General features: G+C 31.3%; 2 protein-coding genes across 2 annotated transcripts in view; one reads left to right on the top strand and one right to left on the bottom strand.

Moving 5' to 3' along the window:
- Positions 1–6508, top strand: part of LOC114336368 (arf-GAP with Rho-GAP domain, ANK repeat and PH domain-containing protein 2) — a 142531-nt gene extending 136023 nt beyond the window's left edge. The window contains exon 13 of the mRNA XM_050657421.1: positions 599–6508. Within this exon, the coding sequence (XP_050513378.1) occupies positions 599–862 (264 nt within the window). The 3' untranslated portion in view covers positions 863–6508. The remainder of the gene's footprint in view (positions 1–598) is intronic.
- Positions 6509–15743: 9235 nt separating this feature from the next.
- The window catches only part of LOC126889295 (uncharacterized), a 73162-nt gene continuing 64252 nt past the window's right edge, over positions 15744–24653 (bottom strand). Inside the window, exon 5 of the mRNA XM_050657426.1 lies at positions 15744–23316. Within this exon, the coding sequence (XP_050513383.1) occupies positions 22948–23316 (369 nt within the window). The 3' untranslated portion in view covers positions 15744–22947. The remainder of the gene's footprint in view (positions 23317–24653) is intronic.

The raw sequence follows: 24653 nt of genomic DNA, 5'->3' as shown, positions 1-24653 counted from the left end.
GTGAAAATAAAAACATGGCCCCACTGCTGCAGTTATTAGGACGAACAGAGATCCTGAAACATAAAATTCCAAAGTGATTATTGAAATATAAGTTATTTTCTATACCACCAACTAGGATTTTTGAAAAATATTAAAGTGTTGAAAAAACTTTTTAAAATTAGCTAAAACATTTTCAGTTTCAAAAATCGCCAAATTGACATTTTTTATCCGATCAAAAAGCCCCTAGCTACCCCGGTACAGAAAATAACTTATATTTCAATAATAACTTTGAAATTTTATGTTTCAGGATCTCTATTAGTCCCAATCACTGCAGCAGTGGAGCTATGTTTTTATTTTCACAATGCCAGTAGATGGCGCATAAATCGTTTAATTTTCAATATTTTTTATGAAAATGTTTGTACATGTACTTCTTTTTATAATAAATGCTCATGCAAATTTTCAAAACAATTGGTACAATACTTTTTATTTTAGAAATTCCCAAAAAAGTATATACTTACACTAGGATAGCCCCTTAATAAAACTTCTATGAAATTTCACTTATTTGTAGTTGAATTAGCAAATTCCGATTTACTAATTAATTATTCTTATTAATTATTAGGGAGAAGTCATTCTACATTCTTGGAACATAGAGGATATAGTCTGGTATCTAGGACACGAATCAAAACGAAGCACACAATCCAGATGGACTATCACATTTATCGACGTCAATGTGCAACCAGTAAGAACGAAGAACTCTACTTTCTTCGGATCCGTCATAGTTTGGAACGACGCCGCAACTAGAGCTAATTGGCTCAGTGCTATGTTGAACGCGAGGTATCCAAATAATGTGACACCTCCTCCAAGTTTGGTGTCCATTGAGTAAGAGACGGGAAAAGCTTTAAGAAGACGGGAAACACGTGATGTTTGGAGAATGGTACTGAAATTAAACCAAAAATATCGAACAAAATTAGTAAATTTTCTTTTTAATTATGAATGATGAAGTTGCAATTATATTTCTAATTAATCGTTCAGCGTTGTGTAGTCAGTTATTAATATTAATTAAAACTAAACCATTAATTAATTGGAAAAAGACTGTACGACTTTTAAAATACACACTTCTAAAATATGTTCTATGCACATATGTGTATGTTCTCAAAAACTTAGTAGTGTTTAAATTTGTATTAGAATCAGCAAAGTACTTTCAGCATGTCACATGCCATCTTCAGAGCTTCCTATAAAGAACAATAATTTAAGATTTTTTTTATAATTACAAAGAGTTATTGTCAACACAAAGTACAATACAAAAAATTTAAAGGCGAACGTCTGTTATAGGGGTTAACCCCCTTTAAACAGCCTTTTTGACAAATTCTTGCACAGCCGTTTCGCTCGTTTCAACGAGGCAGCAATTGGTATAAACTAAAAGTCAAACAGTTAGGAATGCACGGCATAGATTTAATGACATCATAACCCACCGGTACAAACTTGACGGCAAACAACTTCAACAAATTTTTCCTCATACATATATTAGTTTTTTCGCTACCGTCAAGTTTATCAGGAAAGCGCTGTTGCCAAATAAAAAACATATGTATTTACCACAGCAACTACCGACTACAATGTTTCTCTTTGTCTTTAAGTGTGTGAAACAAAGATAACTATCTGTAATATAAGTGTCAAAGTCATGTCCTATAGAAGGTTAGGTAAGATTTTTGATCTAATCGACCATTCAAGGATAGAGAAAGGAAAATGAAGTTGGTTAAAAATAAACTGTCGTTAAAATATAAACTAAATAAATAAAATATAATTTGAAAACCATAATTTGACAGTATATTTAACCTCCTATATTATGACAGACGTCAGTTACCATTTACAATCTCACCAAGTATAATAATGACGTCATGTAAACTCGTCACTCATTCTAGCCAATGAAATGCTCGCTGTAATAGGAATGGTATGTCAAAAAATCAGATTATTCCTTATATATTTTTTCAAATTTAGAATATAGCAACCAGGGGAAAATTACGTCCCTTCCTTATTGTTTGACTTTTCCTATACCAAGTTTTTTTTAAATGTGATTTTTACAACTTTTTACCCATAAAACACTTAAAAAATATTTTTTAAGTGTTTTAAAAAAAATTTTTTTAAGTGTTTTACCCCATATAAAAGAGTTGTTGGCAGTTTAATGTTTTTTATTGTGTTTTGTGTTGACAATAACTCTTCTATGAGCTATTTATAACCTCCTATAAGAAGTTTTTTAGTTCTTTTTAATTTTAAAAAATTCTCTTGAAGTATTGTCTTTTATATATATTGTCTTTTATATATATATATATATATATATATATATATATATATATATATATATATATATATATATATATATATATATAAATAGAAAAATATATGAAGATTTCACGAGGACAAATTTTTGTATTGTTTTATATGGGTAACTTAAAAAGTATTGTTCTTTGTATTATATTAATTTGATTTTATAAAAATGTCTTATATTTTTGGAGTGAGAATCTAATAATAACTAACAAGCAATAACTTTCTTAACTTGCTGGCAAGAGTTTTAAAAAATTGTGTCCATTTTTTTATCGTATAGAAAAAAATTTTTTGATTTTGAAGGATCCTTACGTTCTTTCGGCTAGTAATCTTTTTTATAAAACTTTATATTTGTAGAATTGAGTTTATACTATCTACAAAATACTGATTAAAAAATCGTTTCCTATTATCTACTCACAGCTAAGAAAAAGCGTGCCTAATAGCCCAATAAATGACCGTTTTGGAGTGTAATTTCCAGAGGCAACTCCGAATTCCATGAAAATTTGGATTTAGGTTCTACTTACCCTCCACTTCAAAGTTGAATTTGTGCCGTTGGTTGCTTTTACTTGGGGGGTGATATTTACCCCTTCTCGGGGGTTGAAAAGCGCGTGTTTAAAATAAGGCCGGAGATGGATAAATTGACTTATTTTAAGCACCTTTTGTTCTATAAAGTTTTTTACGTAAGTCAATACTTTTCGAGTTATTCGCGATTTAAAATGTTGATTTTTCGACAAAAAAAAACTACGTTTTCAGACCGTTTTTCGCAAATAACTCAAAAAGTAAATATTTTATCGAAAACAATGATGTACCAGTAAAGTCTACAAATTGAGTAGAAGCAAAGTTGTAGCTCATGAAAAATACGTTTTTATTCGTCTAATTCCAAATCGAATAATTCAACGCGAAATCACCGAAGAAAGAAGCGTTTTTCGGGAAAACCTTATTAACATTTTTAAAGTATCGAAGAAAAGCTTATTATTTGTTTTTTACAAAAGTTTACAGCATCAAAAATAAACGAGTTACACTGAAAAAAAGTTGGCCCCTTTTTTTTGGTAAAAAAAATCGCGAAAACCTCCTTCTATTTAGCACCGTAAATGAAATTAATCGTTTGGCTTTACCATCTATTTTAACTGTATGTGTATTGTTTATATGATCTGTAAGTTTGATTGGTTTGAAGTGCTTATTTTTGAAAACACTTGGTTTTATAGTAAAAAAAAAATTCCTAAAAATTTTTGAAAATTTTTATTTTTTCAAAATAACTTAAAAAGTATTAGTGATAAGAAAAATCTTAGAGAGTAAAAAAATGTAGGTTTTGTTATTATAAATATGCTAGTTTCATTTTGTTTCTCCGTAAGACAAAAATTGGTTAAGATATGGCTGTTCAAAATTTACATACTCTCCTGATTAGTGACCCATTCAAGCTTTCTCAATTATAACCCTTTCAAAAATAAACACTTAAAAACGGTGAGACTGACAGATCATATAAAAAATAGATAGGTAAGTAAATTGTTTGTAAAGCGGTAGCGATTAATTTCATTTGCGGAGCTAACACGGCGAGATTTTCATGAGTTTTTACAAAAAAAAAGAGGGCCAATTTTATTTTGAACGTAACTTGCTTATTTTTAATGCTAAAACTTTTGTTAATAATTAAAACAAAGCTTTTTATAAACACTTTTAAAAAATTTAAATGGGTTTTTACCGAAAAATGCTTAATTTTTCGATGATTTCACCTTGAAATATTCGATTTGGAATTAGACGAATAAGAACGTATTTTTCATGAGCTACAACTTTGTTTTTATTTGATCGATAGACTTTACTGATACACCATTTTTTTGGGTTTTTATAAGCTACACTTTTGCTAAGGATATGTTTTTCGATATAATATTTACTTTTTGAGTTATTTGCGAAAAACCGTCTGAAAACGTAGTTGTTTTGTCGAAAAATCAACATTTTCAATGGCAAATAACTCGAAAAGTATTGACTTACGTAAAAAACTCTATAGAACAAAAGTTGCTTAAAATCAGTCAATTTATCCATTTCCGGTCTTATCTTGAACGTATGTTTTTTCACCCCCCGAGAAGGGGTGACTGTTACCCCCAAGTAAATGCAACCAACGGCACAATTTCAACTTTGAAGTGGAGGGTAAGTAGAACCTAAATCCAAATTTTCATGCAATTCGGAGTTGCCTCTGAAAATTACACGGTATCGCCGAATTTCCCGTTCATTTACTGGGCTATAAACAATTAGTGCCCGTTCACATGAGAGGCGCTTAACGCGCGTTTTGATAACGCGCGATTACAACTACATACATTTTACTTGAGACCGTTCACATGCTAACGCGCGTTTTAATGACCTAAAACGCGCGTTAGCATGTGAACGGTCTCATGTAAAATGTATGTAGTTGTAATCGCGGGTTAAGCGCCTCTCTTGTGAACGGGCTCTTACAGTGAACAGATATTATAAATTCATCAAGGACAAACCTGTCTCAAGGTACTACTTGCCTCTAAGGCAAGCCGCACACCAAAGAAACATGAAACAAAAAACATGAAGCATGAAACGAAAAACATGTTTCATGAAAAGAAAACACTACTAAACAAATCTCAAAGTCCGCCTACCAATGAAACGAGTGTGATTCATGCTCATGACCCATTTTTATTTTCGGAGAGTTTCACAAATGGCCGGACATATATTTGTTTAGCAGTGGTTTATTTCCATGAAACGTAATTTACGTTTCATGTTTCTTTGATGTGCGGCCTGCCTTAGAGCCCGTTCACATGACAGGCGTTCAACGCTCGTCAAGCGCATGTCATGTGAACGGGCTCTTACTCTCTACAGTTATTTTACGATCATTCAGCCAATGAATATTCCGTGAAAACGATCATTAGGGATAGGTCTGGATCCCGCGTATGAAAAAAAAGTTGATTAATAGCAAGCTGAAAATTTGTTAATAGCTTAAGGGTGTCTAGTCGGATAAACTTTGATATATGGGAACACTGGAACAGGGGCAGTTTTAATTGTGGAACAGTTTAAAAATTTGGAACGGTCAGACCGCGAAAACGGCACACTTATTTTGTCCGACAGAATAGACTTAAACTCTCCGAACAGAGATTAAACTCTTATGCAAAAATCAGACTGCTATTTATCACCTGTCATAATTCCTGTCATTTGACATATTCTACATGTTCCACTCATTAAAACGCCCATTTGGTGATAAATAGCAGTCTGATTTTTGCATGAGAGTTTAATCTCAGTTCGGAGAGTTTAAGTCTGTTCTGTCGGACAAAATAAATGTGCCGTTTTCGTGGTCTTACCGTTCCAAATTTTTAACCTGTTCCACAATTAAAACTGCCCCTGTTCCAGTGTTCCCATATATCAAAATTTATCCGACTAGACACCCTTAAGCTATTAACAAATTTTCAGCTTGCTATTAATCAACTTTTTTTTCATACGCGGGATCCAGACCTAGGAGTGTCGATGAACTCTGCTTGCATTTTCTTGGTTGTGAATATATTATACATTTAACCAAGTAACCTGTCGTCAATGAGTCTCGGGTCACTTTAAGAACTATAATTCGGTAAAAAATAATCCGAATACAATGAAATTTTGACAGTTTTCTTTTGAAGGTTGGGAGAACTGAAATGTCAAATGGAAAATTTATTAGAGTCGCTATCTCTTGGTGAGGCCCAGGATTTATTGACCGACGGATTAGAAACTACAAATGTATTAGTTTTTTTAGCAAAAATAAGAATCTGTCGATTTCCCAATGATACCAACTGTCCCGTTATATTTACTTATATTCTTAATTTTTATTCTATTTTAATTCTGTAATTAGTAGCGACTGAAAAAAGTTAAAAATCCTAGAAATATTTTTGTAAGCAAAAATTAAAAGTAGTAAAAAAATTACTTAAAATTGGTAATGAAATTATCGGACAAAATAACTAGACTGATTTGAAATTTTGTTTAGTAAATTGAATTTTTATTTTATTGTGTGATTCCTGTTTTTATATTATATACTTCAAAGGTTTCCTTATTAAAGTGCCTATATGACTATGTAGTGTAGTGAGATATTTTAGATTTTATACCAGAATTGTATTATGATGAAATTTTAAATATTACAATTTTATATATTATACAAATTTTATAAATATATTGATATAGAAATCGTGTACTATACTTATACTATTTACAAAATAAAGTTAACTTTATAAATTCATTCTTAAATTTATTTATCCTTGAAAAATGGGCAAATTTTATTAAAAGATCCGCCAATCCATATGTCAGCTCAGTGCCGGATTAACCATTAGGCAAAGTAGGCAGTTTCCTAGGGGCCTCGGCCCAGAAGGGGACCTCGCAGGCCCAAAACGAAACAATAATTAGAATTAAAAATAAAAACTATTTATGTCATATTGTGTTGAAAAATTCAAATACCATAAAAGTGGTGGTGAACGTATAAAACTACATTAGAATCAGGGCTGCTTTATCCATTAGGCAATATAGGCAGTTGCCTAGGGCGGCAAATTATGAGAGGGCGGCAAAGATACTGTACAAAAAATATTTGTATATAAAAATTGAAATCGAATAACATTTAAGTACATCGTACATCCATCAATGGAATATAAGTGGACATTCATTTCTAGAAGACAAATTCATTCAAAAAGAACAGAAGTTGTAAATTTAGGGATTTATGGGGACTTCTTCAGCACCGCAAAGGCGGCGGGCGCACTGTTCTTTAATTTTTTTAAACTCAATCCTTTTGGGTTATTCGTGGTTGAAAATTTGCCATTTTCACTGAAAAATGTCGCCTTTTCGGATGGCTTTTTGCGAATACCTTAAAAATTATGTATCTAACGAAAAAAACTGTATAAAAAATTTTTGTAGCTTATGAAAATCAAAGAAATTCGTTCCTTCATAAGTGTTCTAGTGATAACATAAAAAGAGATATGTTAAGCGGAAAGACATTTTTTTTGTGCATGCTCAAATCGGTGTGTTCAACTTCGATTTTAAGGGTACAATGCTATTAATATCTTTTGTAAGTACTGCCTGGAAAGACCTTTAAAACGACCGCAATGTTAAATTTCGATTACATTCAAACTAAGCGAGATATGGTGCAACAAAAAAGGATGACTAATTAATTTTAAGATAAAATGCGAAGTATGTATATTTTAACCCCTCATCCACCAGATTTAAATGCATCGTTTTGCTTTTAAAATACCTTTTACTATAGTATTATTTCTATGTTCAACAAGTTGGACGGGTTTCAAATGTATGGTTTTTGAAAAAAATAAGATCAAATTATAGAGAGCATTTTTAAATTTTTTTAAAAAATCTTCCTTTTTCTCCATGTAACTCGAAAATGATAATGAGATACAGTAATGAAAGGAAAATAAAATTGTTATCTAAAAGAAAACCTACATTTTTGTAAGGTATTTTTTACGTATCTCTTATCACTTTCGAACTGCATTAAGAAAAAGGAAGATTTTTAAGGAAATTTAAAAATGTGCTCTATAATTTGATCTTATTCTTTTCAAAAACCATTCATTTTAAACCCGTCCAACTTTTTGAATGTAGAAATAATACTATAGTAGAAGGTATTGTAGAAGGAAAACGATGCATGTAAATTCTGGTGGATAAAGGGTTAAATATACTTTTTTTTTTCTATATTTATATATACTTTTTCTTATTTTATACTCATTTTTCCTTAAAATACATTAGTCATAAGTTTTTTGCGCCATATCTCGCTTAGTTTGAATGTAACCGACATTTAACAGTTCTCGTTTTAAAAGTCTTTTCAAGCACTACAAAAGGTATTCGTAGCATTATACCCCTGAAATCGACCATTTCTCTGTTATTTTAAGTTGAATACACTGATTTGAGCATGCAGCAAAAAAATCTTTTTTCACCTACCATCTCTTTTTTTTATTAAAACTAGAAGATTTGTGAAAAAATGAATCTCTTTGATTTTTCATAAACTACAAAAATGTAGTTTTTTTCGTTAGATGCACAATTTTTATGGTATTCCCAAATAACAGTCTCCGAAAAGTGTCATTTTTCAATGAAAATGGCAAATTTCAAAAAAATTTATAAAACAGTTTTTGCTTAGAATTAGGTTCTCTGGTCACTTCCGGTGTTAGTTTGATAAAAAAAATTTCCACCCCCGAGAACGGGTTGGAACCATCCCTAAGTTAAAAAACGCCATAGGATATAGGGTAGACTTTGTTTCTTGAGCTATTACCTACTTTCAGTGAAAATATCAAGTAAATTGATGCAGTAGGATGGAATTCGGAGTAAAATACCCTCACTGACTGCACTAATAGATACCTACATCATTCATACATGAATGCATTCACTTAAAGGGTAATTTGGATACCACAATAAAATCACCGATCACCAATAATTGATATATCTAAATATTTAAAGAAGAGGGGATTGAAAGATATTTTCCCAAATTTTGATATGTATTACTTTGCGCATTTATTTGTGCCTCCCAGTTGTCAACCAACGTGTCCGCTGATCATTTTCGAAAATGTCAGGAATGGAAAATAGTCATGAAAATAATTTCCGATCAAGTATGACGCAAGAACTTCTTAACAATTTGTCGATTTTGTCCATAGAAAGTGACGTAACAAAGGCGATAAATTATGACGACATTATAGATGATTTTTCCAAAGAAAAATCAAGAAAGAAATCTGATTTGATCGAACTGGAATGACAATTTTTATGTATTCTTATTTAAATAAAAAAATCTGCTTGCAATTTTGTTTTGGCAAAAATGGTACATGCTTGAAGGGCGGCTACTAGAGAATTGCCTAGGGCGTCAATTGACCTAAACGCGGCCCTGATTAGAATGTATACTTTTGTTCACATAGAAATCCTATGTTGTGAGAATAAGTCGCTAATTAATGCCGTTTGGTAGAAGAAACTACTACCTGTCAGTCCGCACGATTTCTTAGAAAAGTAGTAAGAGCAAAAGGAACAAATGAGTCAGCGCCCCCTCCCTACCTTCTCCTCCACTACCCAAGCCTTTCGCTCTAGCGAAAGGCTTGGGTTTCCAGCGTAGCCTCTTATTTCTTCTTAGTTTGGTTACTTCACAACAGGATATTCGGATTGGAAAAATACTTCTCATATATAGTCTGGGCTGATTATCGGAGAATAGGCCATTTTTGGGAAAAGTTATTTACCAGCAATTTTATTGTACCAGCAATTTTATTGCTGGAATCGAATTATAAGATCCTATATATTAATAATATAGGTATGCAAAGTCTTCAGATAGTGTGCTACTTTTTTTATAAACAAAATGGCTCCCGAAAATCGTGTTTTTTTCAATTATTGCTCTATAACTTCGAAGATTTTAACTTTACAACAAAAACACCCAAATAAAAATTCACCGCCATTAAATTCTGCATAGAGACGTGTTTTTCCTGATCTGCTCCGACGAAAATTTTCCTCGGAAAATGCGAGTTTTCCCAACAAAATCTTTAATTTTCAAATAAAGTTTTAGATAAGTAATTATTTACCAATAATTAAATAGTTTGGTGACTTAAAAGCCTTCTTGGTTTAGATTATTGTTCCAGAAGCTGGTGAAAATTAAACGAATATTTTAGCAACAATTCAATTGTTAATTAATAATTTACGGTCGCAATAATAACCAAAATAATTATGATACACTGATTAAACTTTGAAATCTTATAAAGATGAGATGCCTATTTAACATTTTGTCGACAAAATATAAATTTTTTATTTTTTTGCATAATCTTTAAATGTTAAAAAAAATAGTTATAAACAAATTAACGTTTCTCAGAAAGCTTTTATTATATTATAATTTTAAAAAATAGCTAAAATGCGTATTTCAAATATCTTGAAAATGAATGCTTTAAAACTTTTTTGCAACCATTTGCAAAAAAGTTATGAAACAGCAAAGTAAACATACGATTACTACGGTGTTTATAATTTTTTTAATTTTTTCAAAGCGTAGAAGTGAGTTTAAAGTACAAGCTAATTATTTATAAAAAAATATCGATTATCAGTTTAATAGTTATATTTTAATTAAAGATTATAAATATATTTTTTTGTAATTTACAGGTGCGAAAGTAGAATAATACAGTACCGTAACTACCCGCCCACATGCACAACTCGCGCGAGTTTAAGCGTGTCAGTCGCTTCGAGTGAACATTTTATCTCCGGCTCTGTATCAAGCCTACTTTCGCGCTAAAAATTACAAAAAAAAGTATTTTTAATCTTTGATTAAAATATAACCATTGCACTAATTTTTGACATTCTTTGTGAGTAATTAGATTGTACCATAGACTCACTTTTAAGCTTTGAAACAATTAAAACAAATTATAAACAATGGAGAAATCGTATATTTATTTTGCTGTTTCATAACTTTTTTGCAAATGGTTGGAAAAAATTTTTAAAACATTCATTTTCAAGACCTATGAAATACGCATTTTCGGTATTTTTTAAAATTATAATATAAGAAATAATTTCTAAGAAATGTTAATTTGTTTATAACAATTTTTTTTTTAAACATTTAAAGATTATGCAAAAAATTTAAAAATTTATATTTTGTCGACAAAATATTAAATAGGCATCACACCTTTATAATCTTTCTAAGTTTGATCAATGTCTCATGATTATTTTGGTTGTTATTGCGACTGTAAATTGTTAATTAACAATTGAATTGTTGCTAAAATATTCGTTTCATTTTCACCGGCTTCTGAATTTATAATCTATACCAAGAAAGCTTTTATTACACCAAGCTATATAATTATTAATAAATAATTACTGGCCCAAAAAATTTATTTGAAAATTCGAGATTTTGTTGGGAAAACCCACATTTTCCGAGGAAAATTTTCGTCGCAGCAAATCGGGAAAAACATGCCTCTATGTAGAATTAAATTGGGGTGAATTTTTATTTGAGTGTTTTTGGTGTAAATTTAAAATCTTCGGAGTTATAGAGCAATAATTGAAAAAAATACGATTTGTCGGCGCCATTTTGCTTATAAAGAAAGTAGCACACTATCTGTGGACTTTGCATACCTATATTAATAATATATAGGATCTTATAATTCGATTAAAGCAATAAAATTGCTGGTAAATAACCTTTCTTTGTACTTTACTAATTAGACCAGCGTATTATAACTATTTTTTTTTTTCAAAATTTAAAGATTATGCAAAAAAACGAAAAATTTATATTTTGTCGATAAAATATTAAATAAGCATCTCATCTTTATAATCTTTATAAGTTTGATCAATGTATCATGATTATTTTGGTTATTATTGCGATCGTAAATTGTTAATTAACAATTGAATTGTTGCTAAAATATTCGTTTAATTTTCACCGGCTTCTGGAATTACAATCTATACCAAGAAAGCTTTAATGTCACTAAGTTATTTAATTATTGTTTAATAATTACTTACCTAAAACTTTATCTGAAAATTATAATTTTTGTTAGGAAAACCCGCATTTTCCGAGGAAAATTTTCGTCGGAGCAAATCGTGAAAAACATATCTCTATGCAGAATTTAATTGCGGTGAATTTTTATTTGGGTGTTTTTGTTGTAAAGTTAAAATCTTCGGATTTATAGAGCAATAATTGAAAAAAAATACGATTTGTCGGCGCCATTTTGTTTATAAAAAAAGTAGCACACTATCTGCGGACTTTGCATACCTATATTATTAATATATAGGATCTTATAATTCGATTCCAGCAATAAAATTGCTGGTAAATAACTTTTCCATGAATTTTGCTAATTAGCCCAGAGTAATAATGAAGTCACATGAAGAAAGTCAAGCTCACCGATCATGTGTTAAAATGAAAACAATCGTTGACAGGCAGCGCCTTCGTGGTCGAATTAACAGCTCTTTGCTGTACTTGAAATTCAAGTTCTGAAAAGAGTAGTCTCTGTGGTTAAGTTTCTATCTTCTCTCGGATTAGCGTTTAGAGGTCATACAAAGATCCTTGATTCACAAAATAATAACTACTCAGACATTTTAGAACTACTTGTAGAGTACGATCCTTTTTTAAGCTCTCATTTACTTATCTTCAAAGATCTGTGAAGAAGTAATAGAAATAATGGGAAAACACGTTTTGAATACAATTGTTGAAGAAATTAAGGAAGCCCAATACTACTACTTAAAAAAATTGAAGAAACAATCTCTTCTGTGTAAAAGGTATATTTATTTAAAACCCCAATAAAGGGCTTCATTAAAAAACAGAACGTTTTCGCTCTAAAGAGAGCATCATCAGTGTTCTAAGCAAGCTCTACATGCTAAGCCACCAAAAATACATGGGTTAAAACCCTTAAAATGTAGACTAAAAGTCTTACATTAAAATATATATCAAATCCTGACAATGGATGAAATTTAGAGATACCTCAAAGTATCATATGACTATTCCACAAAGCATGTGGGTGGTTGAGTCGATTTCTCTGTCTTCACAAAGAGAAAGGTGAAAGCTAACGCCAAGGAGTTATCTTTAGGGGCCTTATAGCATGGTTTGCCTAGGGGCCTCAATATTCTTAATCCGGGCCTGTGTCAGCCATCCATTTTGCTCCAAGGGTGTGGGATTTACGGCCCTCCCCGTTTTGGGTCTATTTTTCGTTCTCGTCCCCAAAAATGAAAAGGTAATTCCGACCCCTGCTGCTTCTGGATAGTATTGGTCAACCAGGTCTAATTTTGAAAATCAGCAATACCATTTTATCAATTTTTATGTAAAAAAGGGAAAAGTTACACCGATCTGAATTTTTGAAGTTATACTTCTTTAGGCACGAGGGTAAATTTTTATTTTGCTGGGCGCATGCGCACACCGACAGTATGGTATAAAACGTTATGAGGGATCTAATTGGGTGTTAAAATCATCTGTCAATAATTGTTCAAATGAAGATTCTGGATAAACAAAATGTTGTGTATATTAGTTTTTATTGTTGTGAGGACAGTGACAAAAAGCAAGTTCATAATTGTAGTGACTTTTTAAATAGTTTTTAAAAGCAACAGGTACGTACCTTATTGTAAATGTTTCAGTATTGTAATAAAAAATTACAAATTAGGTAAATACCTACTTGGAAAATGTACCTACCTAGCTAGTAGGTAATGCTTTGATTTACATAATTTGATTACCAACAAAAATCTCCATCTAATATATTGCTTTTTTAGTCTATATTTTGTCGTATTTTAATTCCACAAGAATCAAACTTGTTTGATTAAACTAACAGAATAAGCAACTCCAAAAATTTTAAAACGTTTAGTTACTAGGTATATCTTTCCATTTCATTCACATGTCTCGGTAGTTAAATTCTGCCTGGGGCGAGTTCAAAATAATCTAAACCTGATAGACGCAGGTTCAATTCCCAATGCAAATTTTTATTTTTTTATACATTTTATGATTGTAAGTATATTTATTATATTTTTTTTGAGAAAATACGTATTTAGTTAAAATTTTCTTAACAATTGTTCAGAAATAATTTCCATGATTTCATTTTTCAATGTGTTTGCGTGTGTTTTATTCTTTTATTTTTTTAATTTTTCGTATGGTTTTAATAAAAAATTTTGGAAAGTAGTAAGTATTAAAATTAGTTTAATACACTGGGGTGCAAAATTAACCGGACACCTTAAAAATGGGTCATTCTTGATGTCTCGAATTTCCTAAACCTGTTGTCCGATTTAAGTGATCTTTTAATATGTTATAGCCTTATTCTTTAACAATATCGCTGTAATGGTATTGCTGCTAAACAGGTAAATTTTCATTGTATACCGGGTGTACCAATCAAACTGTGTTTTTTTTTTCAAAGTTTGCATCACCCTGTCGAATATTCTAGCATTTATAAAATACTGAAATTAAAATCCAACAATAGCCACATGTTTTCTCAACATTTTGGTTTTTGACTCATTCGCTTACATTAGACCATAAAAAAGTTAGGTACTTTAACAACTAGCCATGATTTTCATCAATACAGGGTGTTTTTAAATAAGTATGGCAAACTTTAAGGGATAATTCTGCATGAAGAAATAATGACAGTTTGCTCTATAAACGGTACGTCTCATATTACCCACATGCGCGTCAATGGTGAATATTAAATTCTTACTTGTATGTCAAAAAATGTACAATAACTACGTCTTAAAACCCACTAAATTGCATATCTCAACTGGTTTTAAAGCAATAAATAAATCGTCAATTTGTAAGAAAAATTTCTACACCCTCTATCTCAGAAACGAAGCATTTGCGGACATAGATTTATAAAGCAAATTGTCATTATTTTTTCATGTAGAATTACTCCTTGAAGTTTGCCATACTTATTTTAAAACACCCTGTATTGACGAAAAACATGGCTGATTGTTAAAGTACCTAACTTTTTTATGGTCCAACATAAGCGAATGAATAAAAAAACAGAATGTTAGAAAGCATGATGCTGTAGTTGAGTTTTAATTTCAGTAGTTTATAAATGCTAGAATATTCCACAGGGTGATGCGAACTTCGAGAAAGAAACACAGTTTGATTCGTACACCCGGTATACAATAAAAATTTACCTGTTTAGCAAACAACAGAATGTTAAAAAACATGAGGCTATGGTTGGGTTTTAATTAGAGTATTTTATACATGCTAGAATATTCCACAGGGTGATGCGAAGTTTGAGAAAAAACACAGTTTCATTGGTACACTCGGTACATAATGAAAATTTACCTGTTTAGCAACAATATTATTACAGCGATATTGTTAAAGAATAAGGCTATACCATATTAAAAAATCTCTTAAATCGGACAACAGGTTTAGGAAATTCGAGACATCAAAATGACCCATTTTTAAGGTGACCGGTTAATTTTGCACCCCAGTGTATTTAAATAAAATATAAATAAACTGTTACATTGATTTCGTTGAAATCCTATAATAGAAGAATAACTTCTTACGTGCGTACAAAGTACACACACATTCTTTTTTTTATGTTTCAAAAAAGGGTTGGGGCCGATTCAGAATCGATGTTGTTTGTGACTTTTGACCACTCATAAGCCAGCTATAGGACTAGGTAGATACAACTGGGTATACTTTTTGGGTGAATATATCTCAGTTTCAAAGAGAGTCAGGAAAACCGTAAATACACCAAATCGGTAGGGCTTGAGTTCAGCTTTCAAAATTTGCCTAAGTTATCAGAATCGGACATCCACACGGCTCAGTATGGCCGAAATCTTCAAAACTGATCTTTGAAAGTTTTGGTTTTTCTACAATTTGGTACTCAAAATTTCCACCTACGAATTGTGCCAACAACCGAAAGTTTGTATGACTCCAGACGCGTTTAACGGTGTATACCTCATATCTGGGAAAATTCGAATTTTTAAGTTATAGGCCTCCTAAGTTTGCATCACACTGTATATCGGAATATGATCCCTATAACAGAGATAAAAGTGAAGTTCACAATCCAAAAGCAAAACCTAAATAGGAAATAAATCAAACAACATTTATAAAATTGTTTATTTGTTACAATTAGTATTATTAATTTAAGAAATTCAGTTACCAGATCTATAACAAAATGGCTAATTAACAATAAAATTATTGCCACATGGGTATTACATATACATCTTAACCGAATGCCAAGAATAATTATTATTTTGATTAGTCTCACATATTCATTTAAAAATCATTCATCTAATTGCCTAAAACCTTATCCTAATAATAAATTATAATAATCATTAACAAAAGTTTTAAACAATATTATAAATTCGAGTAACATGTTCGACTATTACTGCGTAGGTATATTTTAATAATATTTATTTAAATCAATCAGTGTTATTTACTATTTTTAGTGGGAATAAGCCATAATTTTACTTTAAAATTAAGATTATTTGACGTTTCGATTTCCACTTCGAAAATCGTTCTCAAAATAAAAACATTAATAAATAAACCAATGTATTAATGTTTTATCTTTCATATGGAGTTAAGTCGTGGACTCTCACAGAAGCTACCTGCAAGAAAATTGAGGCTTTAGAAATGTGTTATCGTCGAATCCCGAAGATATCTTATACCGACCAAGTTACCAATCAGGACGTTCTATTAAAAATATAAAAAGAAGAGCTATTAACCACAATAAAAACAACCAAAAACGAATACCTCGGTCGCATCATGAGGAAGAGCGAAATATATGGATTGCTGCAACCTCTTCCTCTGCATTATTGAATTCAACGGTTTTCTAGCCTGTTTTCCCTCATCCTAAATGCATGGCCTGGCCATTGAAGATGCTGTAGGCAAAAATACTGAGATAAAATACCCCTTAATTTTTTTCTTTAATTTTGGACCTTGTTGAAGGGGGATTCCTCCAGATCCTCCACTGGTTAGCGGAAGAAACTTGCCGGGTCGTCTTTGAGAAAAACGCCAAAATGAAATATTACCAAACCACTGACTATAAACCCGGAAAGCATTGTATTATACAACAAACCCACCGTGAAAAATGTCAACGTTTCATTTAAGAGCGTAATCACAATATTTCGGGTCAATCCCAGGTCGACTCAGCCTGAATAAATTGAATACCTTGGGTAAAACCAGGGGTAATAATAGGCGGTTGAAGAGCAGCACTGGCCCTGTTACCTTCCTTGTATACCGTAGGCCCTAGATATAGCACACTACCCTGCTATAATCCAAAAGCCGCGTCAGCCTTATAAAACGAGAGACTATTATTATTTATGAAAGATTACATTATTACCGAGATGATTTGAAATTAAAAATATCACTAAATTTATCTTATTTTTAACCCTGTAACTTATTTTAGAGAACATAGAAGTTTTCAGGGACTCTCGGTCCTCGGTAGTAATGTAATCTTTCATTCTGCGTTTAAATTTTTCAAAAATACTTATTCGTTTTCTCAGGATTCCATAAAGAAATTAATGCATTTAAAAAACATTGGCCCGAAATTTTACAAGGCTTCAGGAATATTTTGAGTTGTTTATTAAATGATATTAATAGTGTATTTGATAAATAATTGATTTAAGACGTGAAATTAATACAAATGTATTTATTGTTTATTGTTTTTATGAAAGATCCAAGCACAGAATACACAAGGGTATATTTTGTGATCCAAGTATTTGGTTGTTAAAGATGTTTAAAATTTATCTAAGCGTTGCAAAGTAGATTATTAACCAGGGAGCAGTCGCGCGATTAGATTAAAGCTAACAATAGTAATTTAAATACGAATTTAAAACAAATTTTTATGTTAAAAATATCTATTTCTAACCATTTTAAAGCTAATTGGTTCTCACCAAAGCCAAAAATTCCACAAAAAATAAATAAAAAAATATTTTTTTAATTAAAAAAAAAATACCTACGCATTACTACAATCTTCCTCGAAGCACTTACGAGTGGAAAGTTATGTTGCAAAATTTTTCATCAAGTTGTCACGGAAAATGAAAAAATGTTAGATTTTCTCGAACGGCGCGACTGCTGCCGGGTTAAAATCACTTTTTCTCTTTTCTAGATTATTAATTTTTATTGTATAGTATATAAATTATTGTAATCACTGAATACATAGTTAGCGAAAAAATAATCCTATTAATTAACTGAATTAATAATTTAAACGAGTATACAAGCAACGGTTATCCAAAATCATTCAAAAACTGAACGAAATAGCTCTCTATGTTAATGATAATATTGTAATTGTCAACTAATGTTTACATCTCCATACCAGTGAATTTTATTACAGGTAATTTACCGTGCAAAGAAAGAAAAGGTAGGGATAGTCGTAAAATATTTGCGCCCTCTCAATGATTTACGTAATGCAATTATTAAAAGATATTTGTTATGACTCTTAAAACACTCAAATATACACACATAGACTTCTTACACAGATTTTAATTTTAAGAATCATGCAGTAACGGTCGAAAATTTAATAACATTAAAACCTTATAAATATCATTATAACTACAAAGGGGTCGTCCATTAATCACGTGATTTTTTTTGGCATTTTTTAGCCTCCCCTCCCCCTTGGTGATACATGGTGAGGTTTAAGACCACCTACATTACTTGTATAATTTAGTTTAAGACCACCCACATTTCGTGATTTTTTATGGACCACTCCCCCCCCCCTTCGAGCCTCACGTGATTAATGGACAGCCCCAAAGAATATATACATAAGTACAAAATATCACTAATCTTTGGACGAATTGATCTGCTTTATAAACTTTGGTAAACTGTGGTGTATCATTTAACTGAATAGTCGATTCAGTTGTGTAGATGAGTATTTGGATTTACAAAATAACATGACAGTTAAAGCGAGATAATTTTGTTGAATTGTATTCTGAACTAAGATGATAAGAGACAGAGGACTAAGTTTTCAATTTAATAGCATATAAAATAATATTAAAAATATTACTCTACTTCCCACCAGATTGAAAACATTGGGAACCTTCTCTGGTTACACCTCCGAGGCTTCTAAAATTTGCAAGCCATAACGGATGCTGAGACTAAAGAAGATGAGGGAATTTTACAATTTATAATTCACGTCCCATCTGCTCAGCGCGGCAAAGTTCCGCTATCCTCTGATTGGAGTACGAAGGGAACCATTCTCGTTGGAACTTTACCGCGCTGAGCAGATGGGACGTGAATTATAAATTGTAAAATTCCCTCATCTTCTTTAGTCTCAGCATACGTTATGGCTTGCAAATTTTAGAAGCCTCGTATGTGTAACCAGAGAAGGTTCCCATTGTTTTTAATCTGATGGGATGTAGAGCAATATTTTTAATATTATTTTATGTGCTATTAGATTGAAAACTTAGTATTTTGCTAGCAGTTGCCGCTAGGGCATTCCTGGCATTTCGTTCGTTGCGATTCGTAACTGCACGCCGGGGTTTGTCCTGGTTGGGTCAGAGAGAGCAACATATGTGCTTCCTGATGATAGACTAATAAGTTTCGAAACCGATAGAGGTGCTTGCTGCACTCTCTGATTGAACTAGGATATAATTCGGCTGTAGTTTCGTGTTGCAACGAAATTGAAAATGGTTATTCATTTTAAAAATGATAAGCTTAATGTCAAAATAGGTACGTAGGAATTAAGTTTCCTTAAGAGTAGTGCTCCGCTGGCTCCCTGCCTATCGAATATATGTCTGGCGTTCGACGACCTACCATTCTCGAAGCCTGATGAGCAATTTTTCGTACTCAAAAAGTTCCAGTTATAAATTTAATGCTAACACACTATCTTTCTTAGTAATGACAAATTATTTAACCAAATTAGCTTAAATCGTCATATTTTAAAGTTATCTTTTGATACAATTACTTAAGGAACACCCTGTATAGTAGAGTTGAAATTATACGAATTCTAACCTGTATTCTAAAATGTAAATCACTAATAATATAAGTTTTATTGTCACTTTTCGTTTATGCCACAAAATATCTCAAAAATAATTATTTAATTCAATGTTTGAAGTATATCAAATTGTTTATTAGTTTGAGAAAATAAACTTTTCACTCGCTTTATTTGTCATCATGTTTTGTAAGTATGAATTTTACATAATGTGTATAAAATAAATAATAAATCATTTAAACCTTAATTATTAAGGGGGTATGGTTTAAAATCAACATTTTAAGCATATTTTTGTGAATTTTTTTGAAACTGTATTAGAATTTTGACACCAGCAAAAAAATGGATTTTGCGGTGGACATCAGAACTCGTCATTGAATCATGTGAAACAAAAAATTCAATAATATTTTCTAAGCTTATGAGTTTGTCGAGGTAACGCTGTCCAGTTTTTTAGTTTTAATGATTTTTGAGTTTTTGCTATCACTCAGAAGTCAAAATAACAAAATTTTTTGTATAAAGGGTGAAAATCAACATATGTTATTGTTAATCAAAAAGAAAGCATACAATAAAAAATGTCCCGACAGCGTTACCTCACAAAATATCTAAAGAAAATCTATGCAAAATTTCAGGGGATCGGTTAAGTAGTTTTTGAGTTACAATGTCCACCGCCTTTGAAAAATGCATATTTGAGAAAAAGGAGTTTAAGGTTTTGAAACTTTTATTTTTAATTTCATTTTTGTCTGACGAATCGTAAAGTGATGCCCAATGGAATATGTTTTTGAATCGCGGAGTAATTTAAAAAAAAAAGAAGGGGAACAGTTGTTGAACTAGTCGAAGGTAGGGATATTAAACCCGTATTTCCGGTATATTTCTGAAAATTTTCAGAGAGTATCGTACTTGAAATTATGTACTTAATTTAAAATAATAAAAAATCGAAAATTTCAAAATTTTCAAACCATACTCCCCGCCCCTTAAAGTATTTTTTACACAATCATTTTATTGCCTAATATGATTAAAGTATTGTCAGTACCATACCCAAATATACATATATTTTACATAAATAAAAGTGTACAGATTGACATGTTGATGTTTTGATATCAATACATCTTATTTTTTATAGCTGTTAATCCAACACTAAAATTGTACTTGTTTATTATTTTACTTGCTGTCAAATATATTGACCCGAATGGAATACTTTATGGTCAAACTGATTATTATGTTAAAGCCATGTGTTACTACAGATCAACCATTCTGGCCTGGGGTCTAGTTTTTGAATGCGCAGTAGGGCCGCAGCTTTGAAAAGCTCAGTTTAAGCGATGAATTTGTAGACTTACATATCCTAATACGTATAATCGGAACAAATTAAAACTTTTGTTTTTTTAAATTTAAAATTTTAAAATTGTAGTAGTAATATATAGGAGTAATGTGTAGTGTGTGTGTGTTGAGTAAATGTCTTGTTACTTTGAAAAGTCTACATTGTTTTTAGAAAAAGACGCTTATTAAATCCGAACGTCTACAGTCCCTCAGGTGAGTACCGATCCCACAAGAATATAAATCATACTACACAGATGTATCGGCAGAAGTATCCAAAATAGTAACGAAAGTTACAATAACTTAATTTGGAATATTTCCATTAAGTTGATGAAGCCCATGTCTCTCAAGCCGGTAGGAGTAAGAGGAGTATCGAACAGTCAAAAGAGAACCGAATTCAAAAGAAAAAGTTTTATCAAACCTTCTATAGCAATTGTTGGATGAGTGGGGTCCTCAATATTCACCAGAAATCGCCGGTTAAATTAAAAAACTATATCAACCTTCTATTTAATAATATGATTGATTATTTATAAAAAACTAGACAATAAGTCTCTAAAATTTTAAAACACTACCCCCTTTTTTATATAGAGGTGAATCAATAAAAAATACGGCGATATAGACTTATTGTCTATATTGTAAGAATATCCATTTTGAACTATCCGAAATTTTTTACAGGAGGTCCACAAAGTCTTTGTTCTACAGCAAAAAAACACATTTTTTATAAGACGCCATCTACAGCGGTAAAGAGAAATTAAAATCGCGAAAAAATGTTTGAAGTTATACTTCTTTAGGTGCGTTTGGAGTAAATTTATATGTGCGCGAATTCATCAAAAGTTTTGGTCCTGGGCACAGCTGAAACGTTAAACGTTCTCTGATTGGGTAATTACAATGACCTGTCGATAATTGTTCAATATGTCGGTATAAACAAATGTTGTGTATATTAGTTTTTATTGTTGAAAGGGCAGAGAAAAAAAGCAAGATTATAATTGTAGTGACTTTCTAAATAGTTTTTAAAAGCAACAGGTAAGTACGTAATTGTAAATGTTTCAGTATCGTAATAAAAAATTACGTAGCTACCTATTTGAAAAATGTAAAATAAACCTACCTAGTATGTAATGCTTTGATTTGCATAATTTGATTACCAACAAAATTTCTACCAATATTCATCTAATATTGTTTTATTAGTCTGTTTTGTTGTATTTTAATATTTCAATTCCACAAAAATCAAACTAATTTGGTTAAATTCAGAACTGTCAAAAGTTTAAAACGTTCAGTTGGTCTATCTTCCAACATGATACATATGTCTCCATAGCCAAAATATAAAGATACATACTTGAATTTCAAAACTAACCGCGTCAATGTACGCGGGTTCAATCCCCAATACAAACTTTATTTTTTTATACATTTTATGATTGTAAGTATATTATTATATAATTTTTTTTTCAGAAAATACGTATTTAGTTGTAATTGTTTCAACAATTATTGTTTAGAAATTATTTTTGTGGCATTTTTCAATGTGCGTGTGTGTGTTTTATCCTTTTATTTTTTAAATTTTTGGTATTGTTTTAATAAAAATTTTTGAAAAGTAGTAAGTATTAAAATTAGTTTAATATTTAAATAAAATATAAATAAACTGTTTAACGTATATTAATTTCGTTGAAATCATAATAATAGAAGTATAAGTTCTTACGTGCGTACAAAATACACACACATTATTTTTTTATATATTCAAACTTATATACTCAACAGAAATTTTATTAATAAATATTACAGCTTGTTTAAAAAAAATTAAAATATGTGTTTTTTAATTCATGAGAAAGCCCCCTTATATATTCCTACTATGCAGTGATTCTTTCAATCTTTTCTTCTGAGTATACGACAGGACAAGCTAGAATTATTGATCTGTATAGTATACAGATTATTAAAGTGAGTAAGCAAAATTTATTTAACAATATATTATTTTTCAATCTCAGTCTTGTTTATGTTATACTTTTGTATGTAATAATTAACGAAATTATCAAAGCACCATTTTTAGTTTCTCTGTTTCTACCACATACAATATTATTTGCTACCTATGCTCCCTGTGAATCTGTAACGCATTGATTGGAACTCTAGAATACTCGTGAATATTCCTATTTACCCAGTGTAAATATAAATATACGAGTTCAAAGAGAAAAACTGAGCAACTAGCTATAGCCGAGAATATAATCAGAATCTTTAAAGCTGTTTCAACTTCAAAACAACTCAGATCCACGTAGTGGTAGCTGTCAGTGAGGATGGATAGTTTTGTGGTGTTAACATTGCACAAGCAGGTTGATACTAGTTTGTCTGGAGGTGCGCAGATCATTGAAGACAGTACGATCAGGTGGAGCACTGAGAAGACGAACGTCAGGAAAGAAGTACATGCTGCTACTGCACTGATGGTCACAGAAGTCCACTGAAATATAAATACAATTGATATAATTTATTATTTTAATGTACATTAGAAATACCATAAAACTAAATAGTACATGAGACTAAGTTTTCACTCTAATGGCATATAAAATAACATAATGTTACTCTACATCCCACCAAACTGAAAACAATGGGAACCTTCTCTGGTTACACCTCCGAGAATTCTACAATTTGCAAGCTATAACGGATGCTGAGACTAAGGAAGATGAGGGAATTTTACAATTTATAATTCACGTCCCATCTGCTCAGCGCGGTAAAGTTCCAACGAGAATGGTTCCCTTCGTACTCTAATCAGAGTAAACATATAAATCAAAAATGAATAACCATTTTCAATTTCGTTGCAAAACGAAAATACAGCCGCATCATTATTCCAGTTCAATCAGAGAGTGCAGCAAGCACCTCTACCGGTTTCGAAACTTATTAGTCTCTCATCTTCTTCTTCTTTGAGTGCCTCTCCTATCGGAGATTGGACATCATTAGGGCAATTCTAATTTTATTTACTGCTGTTTTGAACAATTCGTTAGTGGTACAGCCAAACCACTCTCTCAAATTTCTCATCCAGGACATTCTTCTACGGCCTGGATTTCTTCGTCCTTGGATTTTTCCTTGCATTATATTTTGTAGGAATGTGTTTTGAATAGTAGCGTTCGAAATGTGGTGTTACAGAAGAATGTTGAAAATTCAGTGGGTTCAAAGGATTACCAATGTTGAAGTGCTACGACGTTTAAATAAAGAGTTAGAAATTATGCACAGTATAAAAACAAGAAAACTAGAATATTTGGGTCACATTACCAGAGGAGAGAAATATGAGCTGCTGAGAGTTATTATGCAAGGAAGGATCCAAGGAAAAAGAAGCATAGGAAGAAGACGCATCTCCTGGCTGAGGAACCTTAGAGAATGGTTTAACTGTAGTTCATTACAACTGTTCAGAGCAGCAGCCAACAAAGTGACCATAGACATTATGATATCCAACCTCCGCTAGGAGATGGAACTTTAAGAAGAAGAAGTTTTTGTCCCCTAATCAGGTGGCCTAAGTATTCAAGTTTTCTCTTTTTTATATTCAGTAGAACTTCTGGCGCGTTATTTATTCTGCGCATTACTTCTTCATTTGTAATTTTATCCACCCAACTTATTCTTAGTATACGGCGGTAGCACCACATCTCAAAGCTTTCAAGGTTTTTAATATTCCTCTGTTTAAGAGTTCATGACTCAACACCGTAGAGCAAAGTACTGAATACATAGCATTTTAACATTCTAGTTAGTAGATGAATACTAATATCACGATTACAAAATAATTTTTTCATTTTTATAAACGTAGAC

The sequence above is a fragment of the Diabrotica virgifera genome, chromosome 8 (assembly GCF_917563875.1).
Source record: "Diabrotica virgifera virgifera chromosome 8, PGI_DIABVI_V3a".
Taxonomy (NCBI): Eukaryota; Metazoa; Arthropoda; class Insecta; order Coleoptera; family Chrysomelidae; genus Diabrotica; species Diabrotica virgifera.
The sequence above is the reverse complement of the archived record's forward strand: the minus strand, read 5'-3'. Positions and strand labels throughout refer to the sequence as shown.